The sequence below is a fragment of the Myxocyprinus asiaticus genome, chromosome 22, assembly GCF_019703515.2.
Source record: "Myxocyprinus asiaticus isolate MX2 ecotype Aquarium Trade chromosome 22, UBuf_Myxa_2, whole genome shotgun sequence".
NCBI lineage: Eukaryota > Metazoa > Chordata > Actinopteri > Cypriniformes > Catostomidae > Myxocyprinus > Myxocyprinus asiaticus.
The window spans coordinates 36149141-36176434 of record NC_059365.1 but is presented as its reverse complement, the minus strand read 5'-3'; the positions used below and the strand labels follow the sequence as shown (position 1 = coordinate 36176434).

Genomic DNA, 27294 nt, shown 5'->3' with positions numbered 1-27294 from the left:
TGATGTATAACTTTTGCTATCTTTAATGGTGCACATATTGAATATCTAGCTATCTATCTATCTGTCCATCCATCCATCTTTCTATCTGTATGGGTGTTTCTTTAAAGGGATAGTTCACCCCAAAGAAAACAACAAAAAACAAATCATTTACTCACCCTCATGCCATCCTAGATGTGTATGACTTTCTTTCTCCTGCTCAACACAAATGAAGATTTTTAGAAGAATATTTCAGCTCTGTATGTCCACACAATGCAAGTGCATGGTGACCAGAACTTTCAAGCTCCAAAAAGCAACAAAAAAGTAATCCATACGACTCCAGTGTCTTCAGAAGCGATCCATCGGTTTTGGGAAATAATAATAATAATAATAATAAAGCTTTATTTTCTATAGCACCTTTAAAAGTTGCATCTCAAAGCGCTTTACAAGAGAAAAATAAAAATACATTAAAATACAAAAAAGAAAAAGAAAACATGCAATCAGGACAATTTAAAAAGAATACAATAATAATCACAGAAATGCAACCCTTTAAAAGTGAGTTTTAAGAGAAGATTTAAAAATACTAAAAGATTCAGCATGTCTAACCTCAGAGGGAAGAGAGTTCCAGAGTTTTGGCGCAAAAGAAGAGAAGGCCCTGTCACCCATAGAACATAGACGAGTAGGAGGAACCAGATTCGGAGGAGCGAAGATCACGCATTGGAGTGTAGGGTGTTAAAAGTTCAGACAAGTATTGAAGGGCCAAACCATGCAAAGCCTTGTAGGTAAGCATGAGAATTTTAAAGTCTACACAAAACTTGACAGGGAGCCAGTGCAAGGACTCCAAGATAAGACTGATGTGATCACTTGTCCTGGTCCTAGTCAAGATTCTAGCAGCAGAGTTTTGCACATACTGCAACTTATTTAAGGTAGCTGTAGAGACCCCAACAAGTAAAGCATTGCAATAATCAATATGAGAATATACAAAAGTATTGATCAGTTTTTCAGCCACCGAGATAGATAACATGGGGCGCAGTCTTGCAATGTTTCTGAGATGGAAGAACGATGTTTTAACAGTATTCTTGACATGAGGATCAAATGTTAAATTTGCATCAAATATCACCCCCAAATTTTTCCATTTTGTTTGAAACTCCAGAGCAGAGCCATCCATATTTAAGGTTAAAGAATCAGCTTTACGAAGCTGGTGGGGCTGAGACAAAGAAAATTTAGGGACATCCATTTTTTTATCTCAGTAATACATTGTGCAAGAAAGGTGACAGCCACACAATCACCAGATTTTGAATGGATGTAAATCTGGGTGTCATCTGCATAAAAATTATAATTAAGACCAGGAGATCTTAAGAGTTGACCAAGGGGAAACATGTAAATGCTAAAAAGTAAGGGGCCCAAAATCGATCCCTGAGGAACACCACATTTAACCAAACCAACTTTGGACCTACATCCACCCAAGGAAACAAACTGCCGACGATCTGAGAGATAAGACTTGAACCAGTTTAATACAGTATCAGTAACACCAAATACTGTCTCAAGACAAGTGAGTAGAAGAGAATGATCTACAGTGTCAAAAGCGGCACTGAGATCAAGAAGGATAAGAATTGAAAGACAGCCAGATTCCGAAGCTATTAACAAGTAATTTGTGACCTTAACTAATGCCGTTTCAGTGCTGTGGAGTTTGTGAAAGCCAGACTGAAGGGGCTCAAAAAGATTGTTTACAGTGAAATGAGTGTATAATTGAGAAGCCACAATTTGTTCTAAAAATATATATATATATTCCTATTTTTCAGGACATTTCAGATAGATTCAGTGCTGAGTAAACTTGGAGTAACTTCTAGAACTTTCTAGAACTTTCCAGTAATATAAATAGTAGGATAAATACAGGGGCCTTAAGCCCACCAGTTAAGTTTAGTTCCAGCTGCCTAAGTGGATACATATCAAGACCTTGCTGGATGCCTTGAAGTATGATGAGTACGGCTGGGAGGTCATAGGAGACTTAAAAATCGTGGCATTCCTGATGGGACTCCAAGGCGGTTTTACCAATTTTCCCTGCTATCTTTGCCTTTGGGACAGCAGGGACACCAAGGCGCACTACCACAGGTGGGACTGGCCACAGCGGACCAAGTTATCTGTGGGGAGGAACAACGTCAAGTGGGATCCACTGGTGGACCTCCGGAAGGTGCTGATGCCACCACTGCACATCAAATTGGGCCTTATGAAACAATCTGTCAGAGCTCTAGATAAGTACCTTCAAGACATCTTCCCTAAGCTGTCTGAGGCAAAGGTCAAAGCCAGAGTCTTCGTCGAACCACAGATAAAGAAGATCCTGGAGTGCAATGAATTCCCCAAGAAGCTCACTAGTAAGGAGAAAGCGGCTTGGAACAGCTTTGTCGCAGTGGTTCGGGGCTTCCTGGGCAATCACAAGGCCGAAAACATGGCACAATGGGCTGTAGGATGTCCCTCAAAGTCCATATCTTTCATGCTCATCTTGATAATTTCAAGGAGAACATGGGAGCATACTCGGAGGATCAAGGTGAGCGCTTCCACCAGGATATACTGGACTCTGAACGCCGCTACCAAGGACAGTATAACGAGAACATGATGGGAGACTACATTTGGGGGCTGATTCGTGAAAGTGATTTACAGTATATTCATAAATCTCAAAAAACAACTCACTTCTAAATCTTTTGAAGTCATTTTTGTATTACTTTAGTATAAATACATGTTAATTTAGATACATATGTTGTTTTTTTCGGACTTTATGTGAACAAAAAGACACAAATTCACCCGTTTTCTCATTGAAAATAGGTAAATTTCAAAATATCACTGTCCTGGTCACAAAAGCAAAGTTTGTGGGGAATAATAGCCATTTTCTATACTTTTGAGGCATAAGCAATTAGGAAATAACACTTACTACCCAGGAACAAAAATTGTGTTACATAGTGTAATCTTAAGACCGAAAATAATAGTGAAAGATTGATATAAACTATTTCAATATTTGTGTGAAAATTATTTCTATCAAATTTTCGAAAAATATGACTGTCCCAGAGTTGTAGCATTGTTTCCACCACATCAAACTTTTTTGCCTCTAATTAAGTTTTTGCAAAAGTTAGTGTACTTGTTAACCAAGTCAGCAAAAGTGTCAGTGAAGAGCATGCTAGACATGAAATATTAAACAAGTGATGTTTAAAGAAAACAAAGAAAAATTGAGGTAAATATCACCTGTGAGCAGAATATTTGCATTGGGCGTCATTTCCAATCAAGCTATTTTTTCCAAAGTCCACAGTGCTAAAAGTGCCATTGAAGACACACCCATAGCCTATATATACTGAACATATCCTGCTTGTTTTTATCCAGTTTTAGAATTTCGATTTTAGAACATTTTTCTTTTTTTTTTTTTTTTTTTTTTTTTTTTTTTTTTGCTTTTGTGGTGTGTGGTGTTATACAAAATCGCTAGAAGATGGCGCCAAATCTTAAAATTGTAACCATTATTTATTTATTTTATTTTATTTTATTAATTATTTTAATTCTCATATCAACTTCAAATTCCTCAAAGGCTTTTTTAAACAGCTTTAAGCTAATGAAGCAAAACCTTTATACATAATTTTGTTAAGAGTTTCTCTTTTTTCCCCACTAGGATTGATGAACCAAGAATGTTGGCACCCATTCACTCGCATTGTGAGGACCTACAGAGCTAAAATATTCTACTAAAAATATTTGGTTTTGTTCTGCAGAAGAAAGAAAGTCATACACATCTGGGATTTCCTCACCCTCATGCCAACCCAGATCTCACCCAGAACTTTCCCTTTAAGGTCAGGGTTAGATTGTGGTAACCTTGACTCATTTAAGAACAGAAGAAATCATCACTATGATGACTTTATCTCATATTTGTTCATATATGTAAACAGATATATGTTAATAGGCCTATATATATATATATATATATATATATATATATATATATATATATATATATATATATATATATATATATGTACAGTGTGTGCACGTGTGTGCTGTGAGTGGAACGGTCGCCTCTGAAGAACAAGCTGCGCGCGAGCGATAGTCGACGTCAAAAAGGAATTCCGCATTCTAGAAACAGCCTGTAGATCCTGCTGGAGCCTGTGTGTGTGTGTGCTGATCTTGCTCTTCCAGACCGGAGCTCTACTACAGGCGGAAGTTATGTACGCTTGTGCTGGGTTTTTTTTTTTTTTTTTTTTTAAATCACATCTGCTGAGAAAGTGAAAACCAGCTTAAACAATCAGCAGCAGCCGTTTGATTAATGTCGATTTAAACCTGAACCCATCATATATGTTGATGTGGTGGCATTTTTTGTCCTCTTGATGGCAAGCTCTTGCTGGATTCGTGGACTGCTGGTTTCCGTCGGTAAATGCAGCAAGAGTGCTGATGGTATATTTATGTAGTTTGATGTCGGGCGAGATGGCCAGATAGTGGAGCTCTCAGTCACAGAGACGTGCTTTGATTCGAACGCTTCCGACATTCTGTTACACTGTAGCGATACACTGAAACACTGTAGCCACACGGAGGGTTTCCGATTCGTGTTGACTCATTGTAGCGGGAAAGAAGAAACATTCACTTTATTCAGTAATGACTCGGCTCGGTTTAACATAACTCGAACTGCTCAATCACATATGTGACTTCCACAACAACGAATCTTAGTATTTTGCGCTGGATTTAAATTGGAAGGGAGATGGCAGACAGCGGTCGGGTGAAGCGCGACAGCCCGTGCTCGAGCCCCGGAGCCGGGAGGAAAAGGGCGCAGCAGTCGCCCGGTTCAAAAGCACGGTACTCGGTCAACTCTCCCGGACACTGCTTTCGGAAAGTGACCCTGACCAAACCGACCTTCTGCCATCACTGCAGCGACTTCATATGGGGGATTGTCGGGTTTGTTTGTGAAGGTAGGAAGACGCTTTATGGATACAACTGGTGACCATATTTCATGCAGCAAAGCAATTTAACAAAGTCTCTTTAAATGTTTAACATTTTGGTACAGGGATGGTAATACCATGATTCTTATATATACCATGGTAGTAACTGCTTACCATATTAATATGCCATGCTATTTAAATGGTTGTCCATCACTTACAAAAACGTATACATTGGAGGTTCATGAATTTCAGCATGACCATCTGATACCATCACTGTACCATGGTACCAACAGCATTTGTTGGAAGGGACGATACTTCAAAGAAAACATGGTATCTTACCATGTTACATGTCCAAAATATGAGCTCTCACCCATTTCTCTCATTTGCATTTTAAACGAGCCCTAATATGTGTTCCAGTAAATTGTTCTTAATGCATTTCAGAGGCATCATTAAACATTTATGCATCCTTTTACTCATTTAAAGTGCAAGTGTCTGATTTTGTTAAATGTGCAATATTCACAAACCTGCCCACTTTGTTCGGCAGTTTTGATTGACAGTTTAGTTTCTGTGCATGTGCCATCCAGGAAAAAGAAGGCATTAAGAAGGTCATGTTAGAAAATATCTGTCTAGGTAGATCTCTTTCTCTTTCTCCTCCCTCTCTGCAGAATGATTGAATAGCTTGTCTACTATCTGGATTGATTCAGATCGATCCAGTTCACTCCTCCTGTCAGACAAGAATCCGTAATTGGCTGGTCATGCTCAGGACGCTTTGATGAGATCATCTAATTGATGGCACGCAGTGACAGTGAGAAAAGATCTGTACTGTTCTCACCTCTGTCAGTGAGAGGTTTAGAGCCCCGATATTTACAGAGCTGCCCAGTTGGGTAAATAATAGGCCTAAGTAGCTGCTTTTATCCAAAGCGACGTACAGAATAGGGGCAATCCCCATGAATCAGTATAGGATTAAACAAGTCTGGTACAGCTGATGTGCTTGATATCAAATCACTGGTACTGTTGATCAAAATATTGGAACGTGCAAGAGGAACAAGGTGATTGTAAACTTTTACACACCAGAAAAGTGTCGATTGCATGACAAAGTTTCATTCAGCAGCACACATGTCTTCCAAATATTTGTAATGCTTATGACACCTTAAAGTGATAGTTCACCCAAAAATTAAAATTCTCTCACCCTTATGCCTTCCCAGATATGTATGACTCTTCTGCTGAACACAAACAAAGATTTTTAGAAGAATATCTCAGTGGTTAAATCTGTATCTTGAAGTGATATAAGTGTGGGTGAGAAACAGATCAATATTTAAGTCCTTTTTTTTTTTTACCATCAGTCCCCACTTTCACATTCCTCTTCTTTTGTTTTTGGTGAATCACAGTCTTCGTGCATATCGTCACCTATTAGGGAGGGAGGAGAGTTTATAGTAAAAAAAAAAAGGACTTAAATATTGTTCTTTTTACCGCAATTATAAATGTCACTGTTAATTTAACCGTATTAATTTAGAATCAATGGTTAGAAGCCATGAAATGCTTTATTTACACGTGGCAAAAATTATAAAAATTAACTTGATATATTTTTCTAAAAATCTTCGTTTGTGTTCAGCAGAAGAAAGAAAGTCATACATATCTGGGATGGCATGAGGGTGAGTAAATGATGGGAGAATTTTCATTTTTGGGTGAACAGTCCCTTTAATTTCAGTTACAGACACACCTGAATAATGACCTGATAAGGCCAAAACATACTCTACGCAAGTAAGTGAACACAGATGCGAGCGTTTAGCCACCACATTGCCAATGCGTGGTCTGGTTGAACAAGCTTGACGTGTGTTCTTGTGTTACTGTAGCGGGAACAAACCTCAGTACTCAAGGGGGTGACAGTGTTACCTTCAGACGTCCGTGTCTTTAGACTGGATATGTTATTATTATGGGAAGTTGCTTTAAACATATTGACTTTAACATACTTGCTCAGCACTATTCTCTTCAAACTGTTGCTCCAGCATGACGTGACATAACTCACAGCAGAAGTGGACAGTTAACACTAATCTTTCTATAGTGCCCCTTATGGAAACATTGAGAATACAATGCGTACATACTCACGTAGTGCATATTTCGGCCTTTAGTGTTGACATTTTTAAATAATAATTAAATATTTTTTCAAACAATTAATGTTTCTCCCAATTTGGAATGCCCAATTCCCACTAGTGGTGGCACGGTTACGCTCCTCAGTCTGGGTGGTTGAGGACAAGTCTCTGTTGCCTCCGATTCTGAGATAGTCAATCCACGCATCTTATCACGTGACTCGCTGTGCATGACACCACGGAGACTCACAGCATGTGGAGGCTCATGCTACTCTCCGCGATCCACGCACAACTTGCCACGCGCCCCATTGAGAGCGAGAACCACTAATCGCGACCACGAGGAGGTTACCCCATGTGACTCTACCCTCCCTAGCAACCGGGCCAATTTGGTTGCTTAGGAGACCTGGCTGGATTCACTCAGCACACCCTGGATTCGAACTGTGACTCCAGGGGTGGTAGTCAGCGTCAATACTCGCTGAGCTACCCAGGCCCCCATTAAATAATTCTTTACATTGTATGGTGACTGTGATTTTTGCAGATTAATTTGCAGACCGCCGATTAATTTTCAAACAAATAATTGCGAGTATGATGATTCATTGTCTGTTTTAGGGTTTTTACAATTATGATGATTAATTGTTTGTTTTAGAGGGCAATTTAGAGTTTCCAGTTCACTTAACCTGCATGTTTTTTGGACTGTGGGGGAAACCGGAGAACCCAAAGGAAACCTACTTGAACACGGGGAGAATATGCAAACCAGACACAGAAAGGCCCAAAGTGAGCCGGGACTCGAACCAGGGACCTTCTTGGAATCATATAATAAAATAGGGATGATAATAAAATATGATTAATTTTAAGGCTTTAAAAAATGTGAAAATATTGCACAGGGGTAGAATAACATAATCAATAATATAATATAATAAATATCAAAATATTTCTAAATACTTAAAATATGGCTCTGTTTTTGGCCAACTTTAGTCTTAGTCTTGTGTATGAACCCGCAATGACCAAGAACATTTGCCATTAAGCGATTGTTAATTTAAAGTGAAACAGGAGCGCTTTGCATTCAGTGTCAAAATCCTCGCTTATATTTTCGTGGGAGTTTGGTGCGAACCTCCGCAGATGGCATGTGCATCACAGCGCTTCAGAAGCTTCACGTGTTCTTCAGGTGCTGCTCTGAGTGCGGCCCGAGTGCGAATAAATGATACTGTCTGAGTTTATTTGGAGTGCCCACATAATGCAATAACTTAGGAAACGTGCCGTTCATGGCATTTCTATATACGCAATGTTTCAAATTATCATGGTTAGATCAAATAACCGCAAACAGATGATTATTTAGTAATCGCGCCAGACCTACCAATGTTCTTGAATTAACATCCTTATTGGTCCTAGAACAACATTCATATCAACAATCCTTCAGATTTTAGGTTTAGGTCAAGGGTTTACATTAGGTTAAGGGCTGGGAAACAGCGTTCTTGCCAACCTATCATTTCCCTCTTATTTTCTGTTCACGTAATAGTTAGGGATAAGGTTAGGACTGTGTTTCTTTGACAGCAATGTTGTACCAAAAGAATGTGTGCTGCTCTACAAAGGCAATTTATTTGGAGACGGGTTTGATTTGCGGACTGGTGATGTACACACCTGAGTTCTAACAACAGCTTTCACACCATCCAAAGAACCGAACGGTTGTAGTGTAAAAAGCACACTTAGATGAGCCAAAGCATAATGAAAATAAATGTTTCTCGTGACTCTTTAGGAGTAGTCATAACAATGATGCTGATCTGTGTGTTGATTTTTTTGTGTAACTGACTACATATAGTTTAGTATAACGTGGGAATTTTTTCACGCTCATATAGTGAATGTAAACTAGAACAGCTGGTCTTGCCCATTTAAAGCCTGTTACTTTTTGTCAGGCAGGGATTAATCCACAGTGTTATGCGATTCGCCCAGACTTTGACCACAAATGAGAGTTTCTGGCAGCGAGCAGGATTACTTTAAGGACAAGTGGATTGAATTTGTGTTGGCATATCAGATTGGAAGGGCTGGAAAGCAGATGCTGATTGACAACATGGATGTTACCAGGCAGAATTATGCAGAAATGAGACGTTTGTGTTATGTAATGTGATGCAGTGAAGTCATGATTGACTCTTCTAGGTTGGCATGGCAACACATAGTCCAATGGAGCGGGGAGGCAGGATGCATGCTGTAGCCAGACGGACTGAGAGTAGAACATAAACAGACATGCATGTTTTATGTCAAGCATATATAGTGTGCTTAATGCATTGGTTTAGTGGTGTGTAATGCCCACAATCCAATCATTCCCAATGGATAAAATACAAATAAATAAATTCTCTAATACGTAAGATTATGGCAGTAAAAGGGATTGCGAACTGTGTTCCATGTTGACTTTAAGTCTACAAAAAATCCCCAAAAGACAGCCCACAATTGCGAAAGCTAACAAAAAAAAGTTGTCAATGAACAAAGCAGTATTTCATTGACTGAATTTACAACTCCTACTGTTTCTACCATATCCTTAAACTAATTTCAAGCATTTAAGCATAAGGGTATAATTATGATATACTGTGTATATATACAGTATCTTTTTAAGATCAAGATTTAGGTAAAAATTTATATAAATGTATCCACAATATTCCTGAGTCCCGTAACGCTTTGTGGGCGATGTGGGCAGAACTTCCAGTTAAGCGTAAACAATCGTTATGTTATGTACTAACGCAGCATTAAAAATAGCAGAAACTTGAGAGCAAATAAACACAGAATTATAGTGAGGTGATATTGTTCTTCCCCACCTATCTGTTAATGATTATGGGTTTGAGGATGATGGCCAAATATTGCAAATAGAAACATTTTAGTTATTTTGTTGAATCTTTATCCATCGATGGAAGAACCTGAGCAGACTAACCTGAAAAGCTATGTAGCCCATTAGCGCCTTCACAGCTGTAAATTTGGACATGTTTATTTTAAAGCATATATTGAGTCTAGTCAGAAGCTGAAGAGTTTGTTGTACCGAGATTATGTAGTTACTGCAGATACAGGGGAGGTCCAGACAGCAGGATGCTCGTGTAATACAGGACTCAAGTGATGAGACTGTCATGCTGCTGTTTTTTGGATAAAATACAATTATTTTGTGGGATATGACTGTGTAGTAAGCTCAATCTAGCTTTATAATTGTTAGTTTACATACATAGTCTCTGTATCTAAATGCTATAACCTATATGAAATGTTTTAGTGTTGACTGAACAACTGATCCTGTTGATAGATTGAATTTATTGTTCTTGTGTAGGAAATAGCGATGTCTCAGCAGCCACACAATAAACTGTACCATACAAAAAGAACTGCATGCAATAGAAATAAACATATTTAATTGGACATACATTATAAACATTGTACACCAATGTTCAATGTTCTCTGTAAAGCAACTATAAAACAGGATGTATTATTAAAAGCACTGTACAAATAAATTTAATTGATACTGAATTAATGTCCACACTGTTTTCCAAATCACCTTTTTCCCCTTAAGGGAAGACATGCACATTCTGCAAAGACACTCAAAAGAAAGTAAAATGCAGGAAAGAGGAAAATCATAATACAATTAATTTCAAACGTGATAAAACATCTCACTACTGTACATGTCTCATCTAATAATTATGGAATTTCACTGTAGAATTTATCCATTTAGCATTACAGCATGACAACAGTTGAAAACATCGTCACTACTCACAGACAGGAATAACACTGTTCCTTTTTACTCTCAGTAATAATGCCATTTCAAAACACGTGAAGCATTCACAAAAAAAGATGCTAAATAGAAATGAACTTAGGAATTCATTAGAAAATTTCTAATGAACTTTCAGCACATGTACCTGTTAGCGCAATAATGCTATTGTTTATGTAACTCATTGCGCTCCGTTTCTGGACGTCTATCGTAGCCGGACCGTAACGGTGGATAACATAAGTAATCCCGCTGATGACTTCTTGCCAATAAAGTGAAAAGAGCACACAAACAAATTATTCCAAGCTTTTTTCAAACATACATTGCCGGCCAAAAGTCTTGAAACACTTGTCTGAAATGTTTCTCATGATCTTAAAAATCTTTTGATCTGAAGGCGTATGCTTAAATGTTTGAAATTAGTTTTGTAGACAAAAATATAATTGTGCCACCGTATTAATTTATTTCATTATAAAACTAGAATTTAATACAAAAAAAAAAGTTTTGGAAATTGATGACTTGGACCAAATAATAAAGAAAAGCAGCCAATAAGTGCCCAACATATATGGGAACTCCTTCAGTACTGTTTAAAAAGCATCCCAGGGTGATACCTCAAGAAGTTGGTTGAGAAAATGTCAAGAGTACATGTCTGCAAATTCTAGACAAAGAGTGACTACTTTGAAGATGCTATTGAATATAACACAGCTTTGATTTATTTTGGATTTTGTTTAGTCACAACATAATTCCCATAGTTCCATTTATGTTATTCCATAGTTTTGATGACTTTACTATTATTCTAAAATTTGAAAAAAAAAAAATAAAAATAAATAATTATAATAAAGAATAAGTGTTTCAAAACTTTTGACTGGTAGTGTTTGTTTCTAAGTCAATCCTTCTGTAGGCAGCCAATGTAAGAAGCATCATCTGGGACAGGAGCGCTGTGCTTTGCGAGTGGTTTCTGATCATAACATTGCTGTTTTAGACAAAACTTTAGTTTTGCTTGATTATTAGGATAACCATTAACTGCACACATTGTCCGGGGAATTTTTGAGACATTTTACAACATTTAAAAATTAAGACTCTAACCGCATGACACGCAAGCAAGCAGTGACCGGCAACACTTAAAACGCCAACCAATCGCACTTCTGCTAGCCTACCGGAAATTCCACCCACTTTGCGAAATACAGTGGACTCGCTGAGAATTTTGTGGAAATTCAAAAATATTTTCAAGCCTGTTTATTGTTTTTAAGATTTACACATTTCAATTGAATAAATTTACATCAAATTGTATTGAGTAAATATTTTATATATACTATGAATTAAGATTTTTAAATGAATAAAGAACTAAAAGTTAATCAAATGTTTCTAGAGAATAAGTCCTAGAAATAAGTACAAATTAATATTTTTTGAATTTATGTAATTTTTTTTATATATATATTCTTGCGGCATGACAAATGAATTTTGTAATCGTACAAATATGTACTGTATTCACTCAGTTAATATGCCATATAAACTGGTTGCAGAATTATAAGCTTCTAATTCAAAAGGTTTTTTAAGATAATGAGAAACATAAATTCAGTGTGTCTAACTTTTGACTGGAACTGTAGTTTCTGATTTTTCCGATTACACAAACTTGGTGGGCTTCAGAGTGTGTGAGAAGACATCTATCTACTTTAGAATGTTTTCTTTGCTCTTGTGGTTGTGATAGTAAAAGCAGTTCAGCCTGGCCAGCGAGATCCCGTTTCTCACTTCCTGTCTCTGGTAAGCATGCAAAACCAACAACTGCATCAATCAAGTTCAGTCTGTACCGAGGGCCAAAGTGGGCTCTGAAAACAGCAGTGGTTGGGCACACAGTGATCCAGTAGGCAGAGTGTGATTACTGGTTGCTTGATTTGTTCACCATCCACAGAGACAGATGATTGGCACAGATTTGTATCTTGCTGCTGCTTTGTTCGTTAATGTTTATGAAAATTTGCCTTGTGAAGTCAAGACAACCCCTGACAATGTTAAAGCTGATGTGTGTACTTTTATTTCTATGTAAAAATATGTTCTTCTTTATCAGACTGATGTTTAGAGATAACTATGTGTGGGTTGACTTCCCTTAAAGCTGAAGTGTGTATTTTCTGCTGCACTTGTGACACAAAATGAAATAGATTTTCAGAACACTCTTCCACTGGTTGTACAAACAGATAGTCCCACCCTAAACTCACACCATTGGTTGAGCAGTGGTGCTGTGTCTGGCTTGATGGGTCACTCAAACAAACAGAGCAATATTTGTGCCACAGTGTTACACTTTTAGGTGAAATCAACCAACACATCTGGTTCCAGAATTAAAAGTCCCATTCATTTTTAGCTTGGGGGAATTGATTTTTAACGATAACTTATAAAGTTGTAAAGAAAACACTTTTGAAGAGCTTTTTCAACAAAGCCAACCCTGAATCAGTTTTAGAGTTCTTATCAAATACGTTTGAAAAACCTTAATATAGGTTTATTTTAATCACTCTACCTTTTAATATATTTTAACTTGTTTTTCACCATTAGGTTAGCCTTGGAAGCTACTAATACAACTAACTAACTAACTAATTAAACTATTAAAGACAACTGAGAACATCTTAAGCCTAGTGGACACAACACGACTCAAGCTCGTCTCCTGGGATGTTCTGAGTTGGCGAATGGTCTGCTATAAGAAGTCTCAGATCTCACGACAAATGGTGTTGTTGTGTGTGCACTTCTGCAACATGCCAAGACTAGTCTCAGACACTACGACAGTTTTTAAAACAGCTTGATATCTAGACGTCTTGTCATGAGGTGTGCGCACCATCCCGACGAGCGAGAGACCGACAATGAGTCACAGCCAATGAAATACAGACAGAGCGCAAGAGTAGAGAAATGTACTAGGTAGCAGGAGACAAAAAATACTAAGAAAATAAAATAAAACATCACCCACATCTCCCTACTTGCTGTTTTTATTATTTTCAACTTTTTTTAAAATATTTTTTCCTGTGCAAAAACTGGCGAGAGTTGTTTCTTTCATGTTTGCTGACATGTTATCAAGAATAAACTGCGCGAGTTTTTGAATGATTTCGTTATCTTAATTTTAAGATGCATTTTGGGTGATCCGTTTGAAATGGGACAAAGCTAAAGGCAGCTGTAACGGCCGTTTTTTTTGCCGGTTACGCACGGATTTAAAGGAACATAAGCGTACAATCGGTAAAAAAAGCGAATGCATGCACAATAGGGACACCGATATGAGCAGCATGCACATTAGAAGCTCAGTTACCGGTACTGCACTAAAATAACTAAATAAATAAAATCATTCATAATTCAAATAAAAGTCACGTTTGCGAATAATAAATAGAAACTGTGCACCGTTTTTTTAGCGCTTACTTTCTCATCTTTTACTGTTTGTTTTTTTTTTTTTTTTTTTTTTTTTTTTTTATAATTTAGTAATACACAGACGTATATTGATGTATGTCCTCATGAAATCAGAGACTCTCCCCTCGAAATCTGAACACAAATGCTCAAAAGAGATCAGGTGTAACTGTGATGTGTCTCGCTTGTACATTTGTGATCGGATCACCCAAAACTCATCTTAAAACTAGTGTACACACATGGCCTCAGTCGGGGACGAATGATCATGTAGTTTATAAACTACAGTCCTGTATTGTGTGCACCAGCAAGACAAAAAACAAGACTTTGAGTTGCAGGGTGGCAACCACAAGTCGTGTAGTGTACACTTGGCTTTAGGAACTGTGCAGCGATGCCCTGCCGTTCACCCACAAAACCCTAGCACTGTGGCGGTGAGTTCTGGATGGGTAAGCGCCACTAACATTTTCTTCAGAAAACAGAAAATCTATTCTAGGGCAGAGATTACACACAGCAGCTTTAATTCTGTTTCAGTGTTTTGTTAGGAAAAGTTCAGATTTATTTATTTAAGAAACCCCTGCTCTAAATTGCGGAAATTACAACATGGAACAGTACAGTACATTGGGCTGTGAATTCACTGAGAAGGAATGGCAAGTTTTCTTTTTGGTAAAACTGCTGCACCATAAAGATTCCAAAGCCTGTGGGTTGATGGTATGAGATGTCCTTGATTTTGTGTGGCCCACTCTCTTTAATCATCAAATCTCTCTCTCTCTCTCTCTCTCTCTCTGTCTACAGTTTGTAACTTCATGTCTCATGAGAAGTGTTTGAAGCACATCCGAACGGTGTGTTCCTGTATGGCTCCCACACTGGTTCGGGTAAGTGACGTGTCATTCATGACAGCTGATGGGTGAATCTCACAAAACATGTCAAGAACACTGAAAAAAAAAAAAAAATGATTTTGTGGTGAGGTAAATATAGTGGAAAAGATTAAATACTTTCTACATTGAAAATAGTTTAAACGTGAACTTGAAAATATTAAGTAAATTCTACATTTGTACTCCATTCAAACATGTAAAAATGAATGCTGTAGCTTATAAGTAAATATTATTTATGATTGTTTATCTTTACAATGTGTTATCATGTATCAATCCTAAAAGAGAAAACCTTGTCATATTTATTCGCTAATTTGGGTAAATAAAATAAGTCAATTTTACTTAACTTTTCGTAGCTGCGGTTCTCAGCATGCACTGGGCTTGAATAATTAATGAGCTTGCATGGTTTCACTGTTTGCAAGTGTATTATTGTTTTTATTGTTGATTTTGCAATGTTTGGTAACTTTTTGTTTTAGTGAAGTCTGAAGTTCATTTTTAACTCAAAATTAACCGTTCATGATAAAAACAAAAAAAAAATTAACCTGTTGATTGTTAACGTTATTGTGTTTTGTGCACCAAGTTTTGAGTTCTGCGTGCCCAGCTCTGCATCTTATTTCTATCACCAGTAAAAGTTACTGTATTAAAAGTGCTGTAAGTGATTTTTTTCATGGAAAGGTATGCAAAATGTTCCTACTACCTGAGAGATATTACTGAAATATGTGTTGTAAGATATCTCACTGGTCTCTGTGACAGCTCTAGACTCCGTAAACGGCAAACAAAAATGTGTCTGCGGACCACGGACAATGGTGCTTTTGACCTGTCAATCATTTTGCACGTTCTCATAGTGTTGTAGTTGTAGCGAATTATTGAGACTTACTGCCATTTTTATGCCATGATGCTCATAACAGTTGTCTGTTGAGGCCGCTATTTTGCTGTTGATGTTTTTAACAACCGTTTCTGCACGATGTTGGTCTCAATAAAGCTCATTTGGTATCTTTGATGTGAGGGGGTTTTGGAAAGAGGGGGTGTGGCTGATCCAAAGGCTCAGTCTCGTGGAAATAGAATGGCTAAAATCGCTTACAGCACCTTTAATTGAAAAGTTTAAGTTAAATTTCAATTTCTTATTACCATAAAGCAAAACATATAAATTTTCATTACTGTAATATAAAAAATTAAAACAACGATGGAGTATTTAAATTGTATATTATTAATGAATTATGATGAATTATGATTGTACTGCCTTTATTTAAGCTCTTAAAAAAAAAACCCGCTGCATTACATTACTATTTTCCCAAAATTATTGTATTACAGTTATGAGAAAAAAAAAAAAAAAAAGATAAATGGTGTTGGGGTGGTGCTTAATTGACATAAATATACTGACATAATGCAAACATTCTTAATGGTCATTGAAATAGGGTTAATTTGCAACATTTAATTTCTTATTATTATTAATTATTATTGATATTATTTATTATCTTTTGATTTTGGGGTTAAAATTTGACCTGGACATGTTTTCATGAGATTCACCCATAAATGATACACCCCATTCTGTGAATATTACACAAACATTTTGCCAGACACCTCACTAACACAACATTATTGAGGCATCACAATACTGGAAGGGTGCTCAGATAATACAGGACATGAAGTCTTAAATAATTCTGAAGTTAATGAAGAATGATCAAGCCTTTTAGTAGAGCATGATCATGCAGGAAAGATCATAATTAGCAGTTGATGCTATACCTGTATTCTTTGTGGCTTCGCATTACAAACGGGAAGTGTCTTAATCCCTGAATCTGCATTACATAATTTAATGATTCTCAACAGGTGGGTGGGTCACAGGTCTGTTTGGATAGGGTCGCAGACAGCAGGAAAAGAACAATTCCAGGGTTCTTCCCCTGTTAAAAATTTTCAGTTGGCCGCACAAGCAAAATGTTTAAATGTTTTGTTGACATCAACAACAAAAAATAATATCACCTGATACATGCCCTTATACTTGAAAACTATGATCAAAACTCTGCAAGATATAAGAAAATGCGACCCAGGCTACATTAAATACAGGTTATGTTTAAAACCTAGGTCATAAAACCAGTTCAGAACCATTGGTTTAGACTTCATATTAGAGCCATTTTGCTCAATAACAGCAGTCAGTGTAGCCCTTTGTCCATCCTACATAATGAATTACTGATGACTTCCTGCTGTGCTGTGGTCTTTTGTGAAGGCCAAGTGTCAATCAGCCTTTGTGCCTTTGATAGAGGTGATCTAACAATCTGCTTTATTATGACAGCCCAGAGATGAAGTTTATTTCCAGTGAACTCAGCACTGATCATAAGCCCAGTTGATAAACTCAATGGGTCTTGTTCACTATGCGTGTGTAAACACATATTGGTGTGTAAAACCTTCGTGCAAAAGTTTTCACGCAGAAATCTTGATTCATCAAATGTTCGGGAACCAGAAACGGTTCTTATTTGGAACCAGTTCCATTTTTTAAAAAAATGCCAGAACCGTAAGATTTTCATGACTTTAGATTCCATTAAATATTCTGATGATGATGGAACACCACACTAAAATACTCTGAGAGTGTTTCCTGCAACGCAATTCAGCGGCAGGCTGCCCCGCTACTGAGTCTATAGCCCAAAATTCACAGTGTGATCATTATAGTCTGATTTATGAATGAATGATTCCTTTCAACCAGGTTTGTTCAAAGGAAGATTGCAAGTAATCGGAAAATCTATTTTTTTTACCCAGCCCTAGTTGTGGCAGATATAGTTGGCACATTAATTTGACATATTGGTTGTATCAATGAAATATAGACAAAAGACTTGAAACCGTTCCTGACACTTTAAGGAAACCTGCTGTAAACTTGCTGTGTTTTAAAACAGGATGTAGCCTGTAAAACTTAACGTCTTTCTGGTAAACAGCTCGAGATAAAAAAAACATGTGAGATGCTCCCTGCTTAGAAATGCTGTCTTCTCGATGTGTTGATGCCACATGCGTCGCTTATCAGGGATGAAGCATGCCTTGCGTTGGCCATATGGCACGGGGTGACACTGACCACCCAATCACACAGAACAGCCACAGGACAGTAACGGAGGCTGCACAGATTATCATTAATTTAGACCAAGAGATAATTGGGTGGAACAGAAACCAAATGTCTGAATGAAAGAAAAGAGACTGCTAGATGTTACCATTCAGAGACAAACAACCTAGTGTTTTTCATTAAAATGTGTTAATTCTCTTTGTTTGGTGGTTTCCTTTTCTTAAAGGGTGATGTGTTTAGCTTGAAAAGGAAATGGTTGTGTGATTTTTTTTTACAAAGGTTGAAGTCTTGTCTTGGCTGTGTTCACGTGTGTGTGTTCACGTGTTTGTGTGTGTTTGTGTTTGGTTGCTTTGTTGGTTGTAGGAGGGAGTCATTTTCAGAGCCAGCTGCTTCATTAACCTTTACTCAACAACCTCTGTAACCTACATCTGAGGAAACACAAACACGACTGTTACAGCCCCATTACACTGTTATTACACAAATACTAGAATTCAGAAAAGATTTCAGAAGGTTTGTTCATATATCACCTGCTGTAGAAGTTAATTAATTGTGAATTAATTGATTATAGACATTTTTAAAGACAACAATAAATGTTTTTTGCAATTTGAAAACTAAGTAACTACTCTTTTGAATTATGTGCACTGATGAATTGTACATAGTACGACCAGGGACATTTAGCAAGAAAATTAATAGCATCGAGTTTGATTTCATTTTGTCTTTAAAGCTGCGCTGTGTAATTTCTGTGCCACTAGTGGCATCATAAAAAAAATAAAGAATGTGATAATAATGTTTTTGTTTTTTGTTTTTTTTATAATAATAGTCAAGTCAAAGTTTATTTGTTGAGCACATTTAAAAACAACCGAAGTTGACCAAAGTGCTGTACAGTAAAATATACAGGGCAATAAAATCAAACAAATAATGGACAAGTAAAAAAACACACAAGCCAAGGTATCAAGGTAAGTTAAAAGCCATTGAAAAGAGGTGGGTTTTTAACCTAGACTTAAAAACAGGTAGAGTGGGAGCAGTTCTGATATCAGCTGGCAGACTGTTCCAGAGCTTTGGGACAGCAAAGGCAAAGGCAAAGGCTCGATCACCTCTATGCTTTAATCTAGATTTGGGAAAGCAGAGTAATCCACAGTCCTCAGATCTTAGGGAGCGAGTAGGCATGTGGGTCACAGCAAGGCATTAATAAGCAATAATAAAAAAAAAATTCCCAAACATTTCACCCATCTGTCATTGTTTGGACAAAAAGATAGTCCTGCCCCAAACTCACACCATTGGTTGAAAAAAAAAAAAAAGAAACCCTGCCTCAAAAATTCATCATCGATTGAAGAAGAGAAAAAAAAAAAGTTAGTTCTGCCCCAAACTCTCATCATTGGTTGGAAAAAAATATAGTCACACCCCAAACTTAGACCATTGGTTGGAAAAAAGGGTAGTCACAACCCAAACTCACACCATATGTTGGAAAAAACAAGATAGTCCTGCCCCAAACTCACACCATTGGTTGGAAAAAAAGGAACCCTGCCTCAAACTTACATCATCGATTGGGAAAAAAGGTAGATCTGTTCCAAACTCACACCATTGGTTGGAAAAAAAAAAGATAGTCCCACCCCAAACTCACATCATTGTTTAAAAAAAAAAAATAAATAAATAAATAAATAGTTCTGCCCCAAACTCACACCATTGGTTGGGAAAAAAATGTAGTCACACCCCAAACTCATACAGTTGGTTGAAAAAAAGGTAATTCTGCCCCAATCTCTCACCATTGGTTGGAAAAAAGATGGTCACACCCTAAACACACCATTGGTTGAAATAAAAGGGACCCTGCCTCAAACTTACATCATCGATTGAAATAAAAAGGTAGATCTGCCCCAAACTCTCACCACTGGTTGGAAAAAAGGTAGTCACACTCCAAACTCACACCACTGGTTGAAAAAAAAAAAAAAAAGATAGTCCCGCCCCAAACTCACACCATTGGGTTGAAAAAAATATCGTTTTGCTCCCAACTCACACCTTTGCTTGAAAAAGAAAGATTGTCCTGCCCCAAACTCACACCATTTGTTAAAAAAGGTAGATCTGCCACAATATCACACTATTGATTGGAAAAAAAAACTCACCCCAAACTCACACCATTGGTTGGGGAAAAAAAAGATAGTCCTGCTCCAAACTCGCACCACTGGTTGAAAAAAAAAAAAAAAGTAGTTCTGCCCTATCTCACTCCATTGGTTGGAAAAAAGGTTGTCCTGCCCTAAACTCACATAATTGATTGAGCCAATGTTGCCATGTCCGGCCGCTCAAACAATCAAATTGCAATTCCGCTTGGTGCAGCTAGTGGTGCAGAAATTACACACTGCACCTCTAAAGTGATCACACAGAATTTACATTTGATGAATTATGAACATTATTTAAAATTATCCAAAACCAAAAGAGCAAATCATATAACTCTCTTCCAAAACTCAAGACAGACAGTTTCCCTATAGCAAAACATTTGAGCATCACTTTTCCATACATTTGTTCAAAAAGCAGTTTGAACTGAGTACCTTAACAGAAACAGCTTACAGGAGCCAATCACCTTTAGCATCAGTGAGATGGCGGCTAATAGGAGGAAACGAGGTCACGTCTGGTAGGATCCTCTGCAGCCACTGTAGTAAATTCCTCGGGAACACAGGAGTCAGTGCCCTCTTTTTGGACAGGACATAGTAGCAGGGAGTATTATGTCGAAGCTCAAGGACACATGCCGAAGGGTCTATGAGAAAAATGTGTGTGTATTAGAGGCCTCGACATTAGAGATTTTGGAGTGCCTTGACAGCCCCAAACAAAAAACACATTGTTTTCAAATTCTCAAAACAACCTTTACCATTCTTCTTAAAATGAATAGTTTTCCTGAAATTATTTTCATTATTTTTTGTTATTAATATTTTGTATGTGGAATGTTTGAAGATTCTCAAAACAATATATATAAATATAATGTTGACTTACATTTTAGTCTGTTTCCCATATAAAACATCGTATTGTTTCTATATAGTGCTTTTTATAGTGATATTTGTCCTTTTTGGAGCTTGACAGCCGCTGGTTACTATAAACAATTGTATTTGTATGGCAAGAGCTGTGTAATGTTTCTTTAAAAGTTTGGTTTGGCCCAACATGAGAGTGAGTAATAAAGACATTACTGTCATTTTTGGGCAAACTATTGCTTTAGGGCATGCAACCTCACCATATTTGCATCTGTGTATGGCAGATTATTTTTTTCCCCACAGATTTTAGATATTTTTTGTGCATTGGCCATATTTTGCATGTGACATTTCTCAGCGTTAAGGAAATTAAGTCAGTCCAGGCCTTTGAACAGCTATTCCATGTCTGTGAGCTCACAGACATCAGTGAGTTTGATTTCTGGCATCCTTGAAAGTGCCTAAATATCCTGATTTGCCTGAGCAAATGTCAAGCTATTTTTCTTTCTTTTCCTAAGACATATATATGTCTGTCCTCAAATGTCACTTCAATTTTATTCACTCATGTTCACAACTCTGCCTTGCAACACAGAAACTGAGCGGTCTCCTGCCTTTTTACAGCACTCTTGAGTAGCATTAACACAAGTTTGAAGTCATCGAAAGCAGTCACATTTTACACTATAAAACCAGCTTTCTTTAAGAATGCTCAAAGCCTGGGTAGCTCAGTGGCAAAGACGCTGGCTTCGCCAGTTCGCCAGTTCGAATCCCAGGGCGTGCTGAGTGACTCCAGCCAGGTCTCCTAAGCAACCAAATTGGCCCGGTTGCTAGGGAGGGTAGAGTCACATGGGGTAACCTCCTCGTGGTCACTATAATGTGGTTCGTTCTCAGTGGGGCGCGTGGTGAGTTGAGCGCAGATGCCGTGGTGGATGGCGTGAAGCCTCCACATGCACTGTTTCTTCGTGGCAACGCGCTCAACAAGCCACATGATAAGATGCGCAGGTTGAAGATCTCAGACGCGGAGGCAACTGGGATTCGTCTTCCTCCACCCGGACTGAGGCGTATCACAACGGGACTACAAGGACTTAAAAGCACATTGGGAATTGGGCATTCCAAATTGGGAGAAAAAGGGGAAAAATCTCCCCCCCCAAAAAAACATGGTCCAAGCACAGCCAATGTTTTCATCTGTCTCAGTGGTTCGCGAACAGCGAACGGCCCACACAAACTCCATCCATCTCGGGAGTGTTCTGAATCCGAGTTTGGTTTGCTATTAGTGCACGGTGCAAGAACACAAAGTGCTACGACATCACTTTATTTTCATATAATTTAAAACATTCTCGTAATGTGACACGAGGGAGAGGTTGCATTTCAAATAAGGAGCATGTTTAAAAAAAAAAAAAAACTAAGCAAGAAATACAAATGTCTCAGTTTACAGTTAAAAAAGGCTTGAGGGTTTAATAGGATCAGTGCCGTGTGAATGTAATGAAATTATGACAGAAATATTACTGTTGTACTACAAAAAACTTTACATATTCAATAATAATCATTTAATATTACAATACAGTAATATAACAGTTTGCTTATGAAATCTCTTAAGTTATCACAGACGTCCCCACATGACATTTTACATTAAATAATTTAGTATAATTTGTAGGTAAATATTTTTGTTTATTGGTTATGCATTGATATGTTGGTACATTTACCAATTTTAATATGATAAACACAAATGTATATTTATGATGAATATTCTTCCATGAAATCATTGTGGAAAACATGGCTTGATTATTTTAAACTTGCAGAAACCCTGTTTGTTGTTACATGTTCTAAGGCCTTGTTGAATGTGTGCCCCAGCCTGAGTGTAAAATTATCCCTTACATATTTTAGCAGAAATTACTTAAAATATTAATAACTATTCTTATTATTCTTCAAATACTGATACTATTCTTCAGACCACTCTGATAATTGTAGTCGTGTCTTATATTGGTGTGGAGGAAAACAATCCCATCAGACTCAATTTATTTCTGCTGCCAATGTGCATGTTTAGTGGTGAGATTCCACATGCATTTCATATCGTGTCACTGAATAGCTTGTATTTTTTAACTTTTATCCTTTATTCAAATAGCTGGAGACAAAATATTAGTTGTAGAATTTCTGCTTTTATTTGAAGTGGAAAAAAAACACACACACAAACTTTCTTTGAAAATAGCCAAATCTACTTGATATTTCTTTTCATTTTCCACATGGAAATAAACAAGTACAGTAACCAGGATTTGTTTTCCCCCGTGGTAATTTACACCCCATAGATAACCGGCATTGCCGACTGTATCTGTGTGTTAATGCACGACTTTGGTTGTAATCATATTAAAGGTTCCAGCCTTGGCTGTCTGTGGGTTTAAAGGAATTCTTAAAATTGTCATTTTAAGAGAATGCTTTTTGTTATTGCATTTTTGTCATGTAACATTTAGAATTGGATAATATTTAAAGCTTCAAGGTGCTTGAAAAAGATGATTAAACTTGGAAATGTTTGTAAAGTGCTTGAATTTCACTCTTAAAAAGCTGTACAAACCCTGCAATTACCAACATGCACATCAAGCAGCAAAGGACCTGGAGATATCCAGAGTCGTCACAGTGCTGCCCATTAGAGTGAGAAAACTAGAGGAAGACCGGCTGACTTTGCCTCCCTCATGTCACAAGCTGCTGTGTGATTCACAACGTGTTCCCATGAAATCAGTAGTTACAGATGCGCACGCACCATGACAGCCCGGCTGGGATTTGTTACTGCATTTCTTTACTGGATACATCAGAACATTTTGCTCTGGATGTTTTAAGGCTCTGGCCAGGGTCACATCACACTGATCCAGTCCTGCTGAGAATACTGGCATTTGTTTGTAATTCTGAAACACTGGTAGAACTCGCCTTTTCTGTACATATATGCGGGTGTAATTTAGAAAGCCTGGGTTAAGTGCTAGCCCCAGAAACTGGATAAAGCTTATACCCTGTCAATAGCTCTGGAAAGGAAATAGATGAGTTAAGGCCCAACGTTTTTTGTGACACATTTATTTATTGCTTGAGCTATTTTTTCCAAGTAATATCACAAAATCATATCACTAGCCTATATATTTCAAAGATTCCATTGGAGCTCTGCTGTAGTGTGGAAGGAAAGAGAGAACCACTCTCAGGCCATTCAGCCTTTTATTGAGTGTGATAGATTGAATATGTTAGGTTTAACAAGTTAAATGCATGTAAATATAAGGCTTAAGTGCACTCTGCCACTTTTAAAATGGAAGGATCAGGATTCAGTGTTGTATTTTGTTACACTACACTCAATAGCCACGTCTCCACTATCGGCCAGTGCAAGCCAGGGCAATCGACTGGTCAGTGGGGGCCAATAGCCTGGGACCTCGAGCTGCGAGACCAAAATCGATCTGCATTCCCACCATCAGGCCAATAAAACTGGCCCTTAATATGCCGCCCTGGTGCCAACGTCACACACCCCACTCATTTCACAAGCAAGAGGGAAGCTCAAGCTGATGTATCAGACTCTGGAGACTAGCTAGCCCTCCAGAGGAACATGGTGGAGACTGAAGCTGCTGTTTGTTTGCCAATTTTGGTCTTTGCTTGGTGGAAAGATAGACCTGACTCAGCGAAACTGCGCCTTTGACATTGACCCTGCCTCAATCCCCAGTTGGCCTTCTTTGGCCAAAGGGAAACAAACAGGCCAATGGCGCTTGGCCGTTGGCCCCGAGGAAGCCCTGAGGAGGCACAATGAAGCCCCGGAAGTGACAGTGGGAATGAAACTGACCCTGGTACGCACTAGCATGCCCTCATTTGGCCCAATAGTGGAAACATGGCTAATGTTATTCATGTTTTCTGCTTCTGTAAGGTAGAGAATGGCCCATATTTTGGCCAGAAACATTCAATTATGTCCATAAGTTTGAATCCTCCCCATTGAAGAATCTGCAAGTTGTTCATCATTTATAAAAATTTCATTTTTTTTATTTTTTTATTTAGTACTGCCCTGATAAAGCTATTTGACATAACAGATATTTATATATTTTCCACAAGACAAAATACTATAATAACTGTATTAACACAAATCATCCTGTTCAAAAGGTTACATCCTCTTGGCTCTTAATATGGTGTGTTGCTTCCTTAATGATTGAAGATTGTTTGTGTCTTTTGTGATAGTTTTGCATGAGCCCCTCACTGCTTTTTCCTGAGCAGTGAATCCCTCCGCTGTGCAGAAGAATGCACGTTCGAGAACCATTAATGGAACTCAAAGACTTGAAAATCATTCGATTATGGTACTTTTTATCAAATGGAATCGGTTCTTGGCTTCAAACCTTACTCGGTACTCGAGGGCGACTGATTTACCTTCAAATGTCTGTGCCAATGCCATTTAACTAGATATGTTATATTATTCAGGTAGCTAGCCATAAACATGTTAACAGTTTAACTAATTTTAATTAACTTTTCAAACAGGAGTTGACCTGAAAAACAAAAACAGACTGTGGAAGATGTCAGTGCCTGCAATAGCACTCCCTTGCAGCTACGCTGAGAATGAAATGCAGACTTGTGTTGCATTAGGGATTGCCAGATTTTTTTATAATGCCGACGACACTAAAATCCAGCTTGCGTAGCTCTTTGCATTCACATGCATATGTGTCGGGCCTTGATGTGTGCATTATTTCTCTTTCTGTATTCAGATATTTTCACAGATACTGGCACTGAAACCCTCCTTTTTATGTGAAGCTGACGAGTGTCTATTTTTGGTCTGTGAGGTATCTGATTTCTGTATGCATTTTCTTAGAACATTGTTTCAAACTTAACCTGAGCAGGATGTTGGTGGTGAGTTTGTGTCTTTAGTTCTGTACATGAGGTCAAAGGGAAGCGACGGAGGCTATTTAAAGCATTAATGCCCCCAAAAACGCTACTCCCCTCCCCCTCACAGGAAGGAAGTGCGTGGCATCTCACGTTGCTTTCCCACCACCACCACCACTCCGATAGGAAGTGATGTCAAATCTTGCTGATCACGTCGAGGTACAGATCCCACAGTGTGCTTTTTGGAGCTGACTCACTGTTTGTGAAATTGAAATGTTTAACTTGTGCACCTATTATTATTATTATTATTATTATTTCCTGTTTGTGAGCTTGCTATTGGTTCTTAAAACCTGGCATCTCTCTAAGTCAAACACTACTGCACTAATTGAGACGTGCAACCTCTTTGCATTAGTGATGTCTGATTCACATACAAATAATTTTTTGGAACCTGTTCTTTTAATGACTCCTGTTTAACCAATATGCAAAATGTGGGTAAATCTATCAGCCCCAAGGGGGGATGGGTGACATAATTTTTTATAGCCTAATCGAGTTACATTATTTACAGTATAGTAAACAGTTACAGCTGTAACTGTCAGAATGCCCACTAGCAACTAACAGTACAATGACTTGGTGACCTTCAAAGCCCCATACACACATGCAGAGATTTTATCGCTTGATGTCGCTAGTCTCTGCACTATGAAGTTTCCAGTTGGCGTTTCTACCGTTGTCGCTCTTGCCTCTAACGTTATTGGTGGACTGCATGTCTGGCCATGTCTTTTGAAAATATGATCACAGATGAGATGTACTGTTGGTAAAACTAAGATTTATTTCTAGTTTGACAGTGAACCATTTTTCTTGTCCCTAAAATGCACATTCTGCAGCAGAGAGTGTTTTATATGAACTGAAGCAGTGCTCATTGCATCGTATCATTAATAAAAGTGATTTGATCTATCAATGAACTCACTCAGACTGATGACCGATTCTTTCCCACACTTCATTTTTTATTATATTTATTGATGTTATTACAAACAAATAAAAAAACAGTGAAATCGCTCCCATAGAAACATCACAACACTGCTCCGTCTAGTCTGCACTCGACATCATATTTCAAAGGAGACGGATGACGTGACCTCCACTGAACACCCTCTTCCCTCCTATTGGTTGTCTCTTTCGAAAGTCGCTCCTCATTTGCATAAAGTTGAACTTTTCTCAGCTTTGTCATGTCGCTCGCCACATCTAGTCGCCAGAGGTCGCTGTCTCTCGTGTTGCCGGTAGTCGCCAGCTCTCATTGAAAATGAATGAAATGAATGAGACTGGAAGTCGCTGCATGTGTGTACAGGGCTCAACGATTTAATAATCGCTATCAGTGTGAATGCCCCGTCAGAGTATTTTGTTGTCTATTAGCATCAGTTTCAAGTGGGCCAGAGCAAATGTGATTTATATACACACACACACACACTGGCAGCCAAAAGTTTGGAATAATGTACAGATTTTGCTGTTTCGGAAGGAAATTGGTACTTTAATTCACCAAAGTGGCATTCAACTGATCACAAAGTATAGTC

The 27294-nt window shown here is 37.9% G+C and overlaps 1 protein-coding gene across 1 annotated transcript in view; it reads left to right on the top strand.

The window, feature by feature from the left end:
• The first annotated feature begins 4264 nt into the window (after nt 1-4264).
• LOC127413415 (diacylglycerol kinase theta-like) overlaps nt 4265-27294 on the top strand; it is a 72187-nt gene continuing 49157 nt past the window's right edge. Inside the window, exons 1-2 of the mRNA XM_051650561.1 lie at nt 4265-4907; nt 14850-14929. Of these exons, the coding sequence (XP_051506521.1) occupies nt 4700-4907; nt 14850-14929 (288 nt within the window). The 5' untranslated portion in view covers nt 4265-4699. The remainder of the gene's footprint in view (nt 4908-14849; nt 14930-27294) is intronic.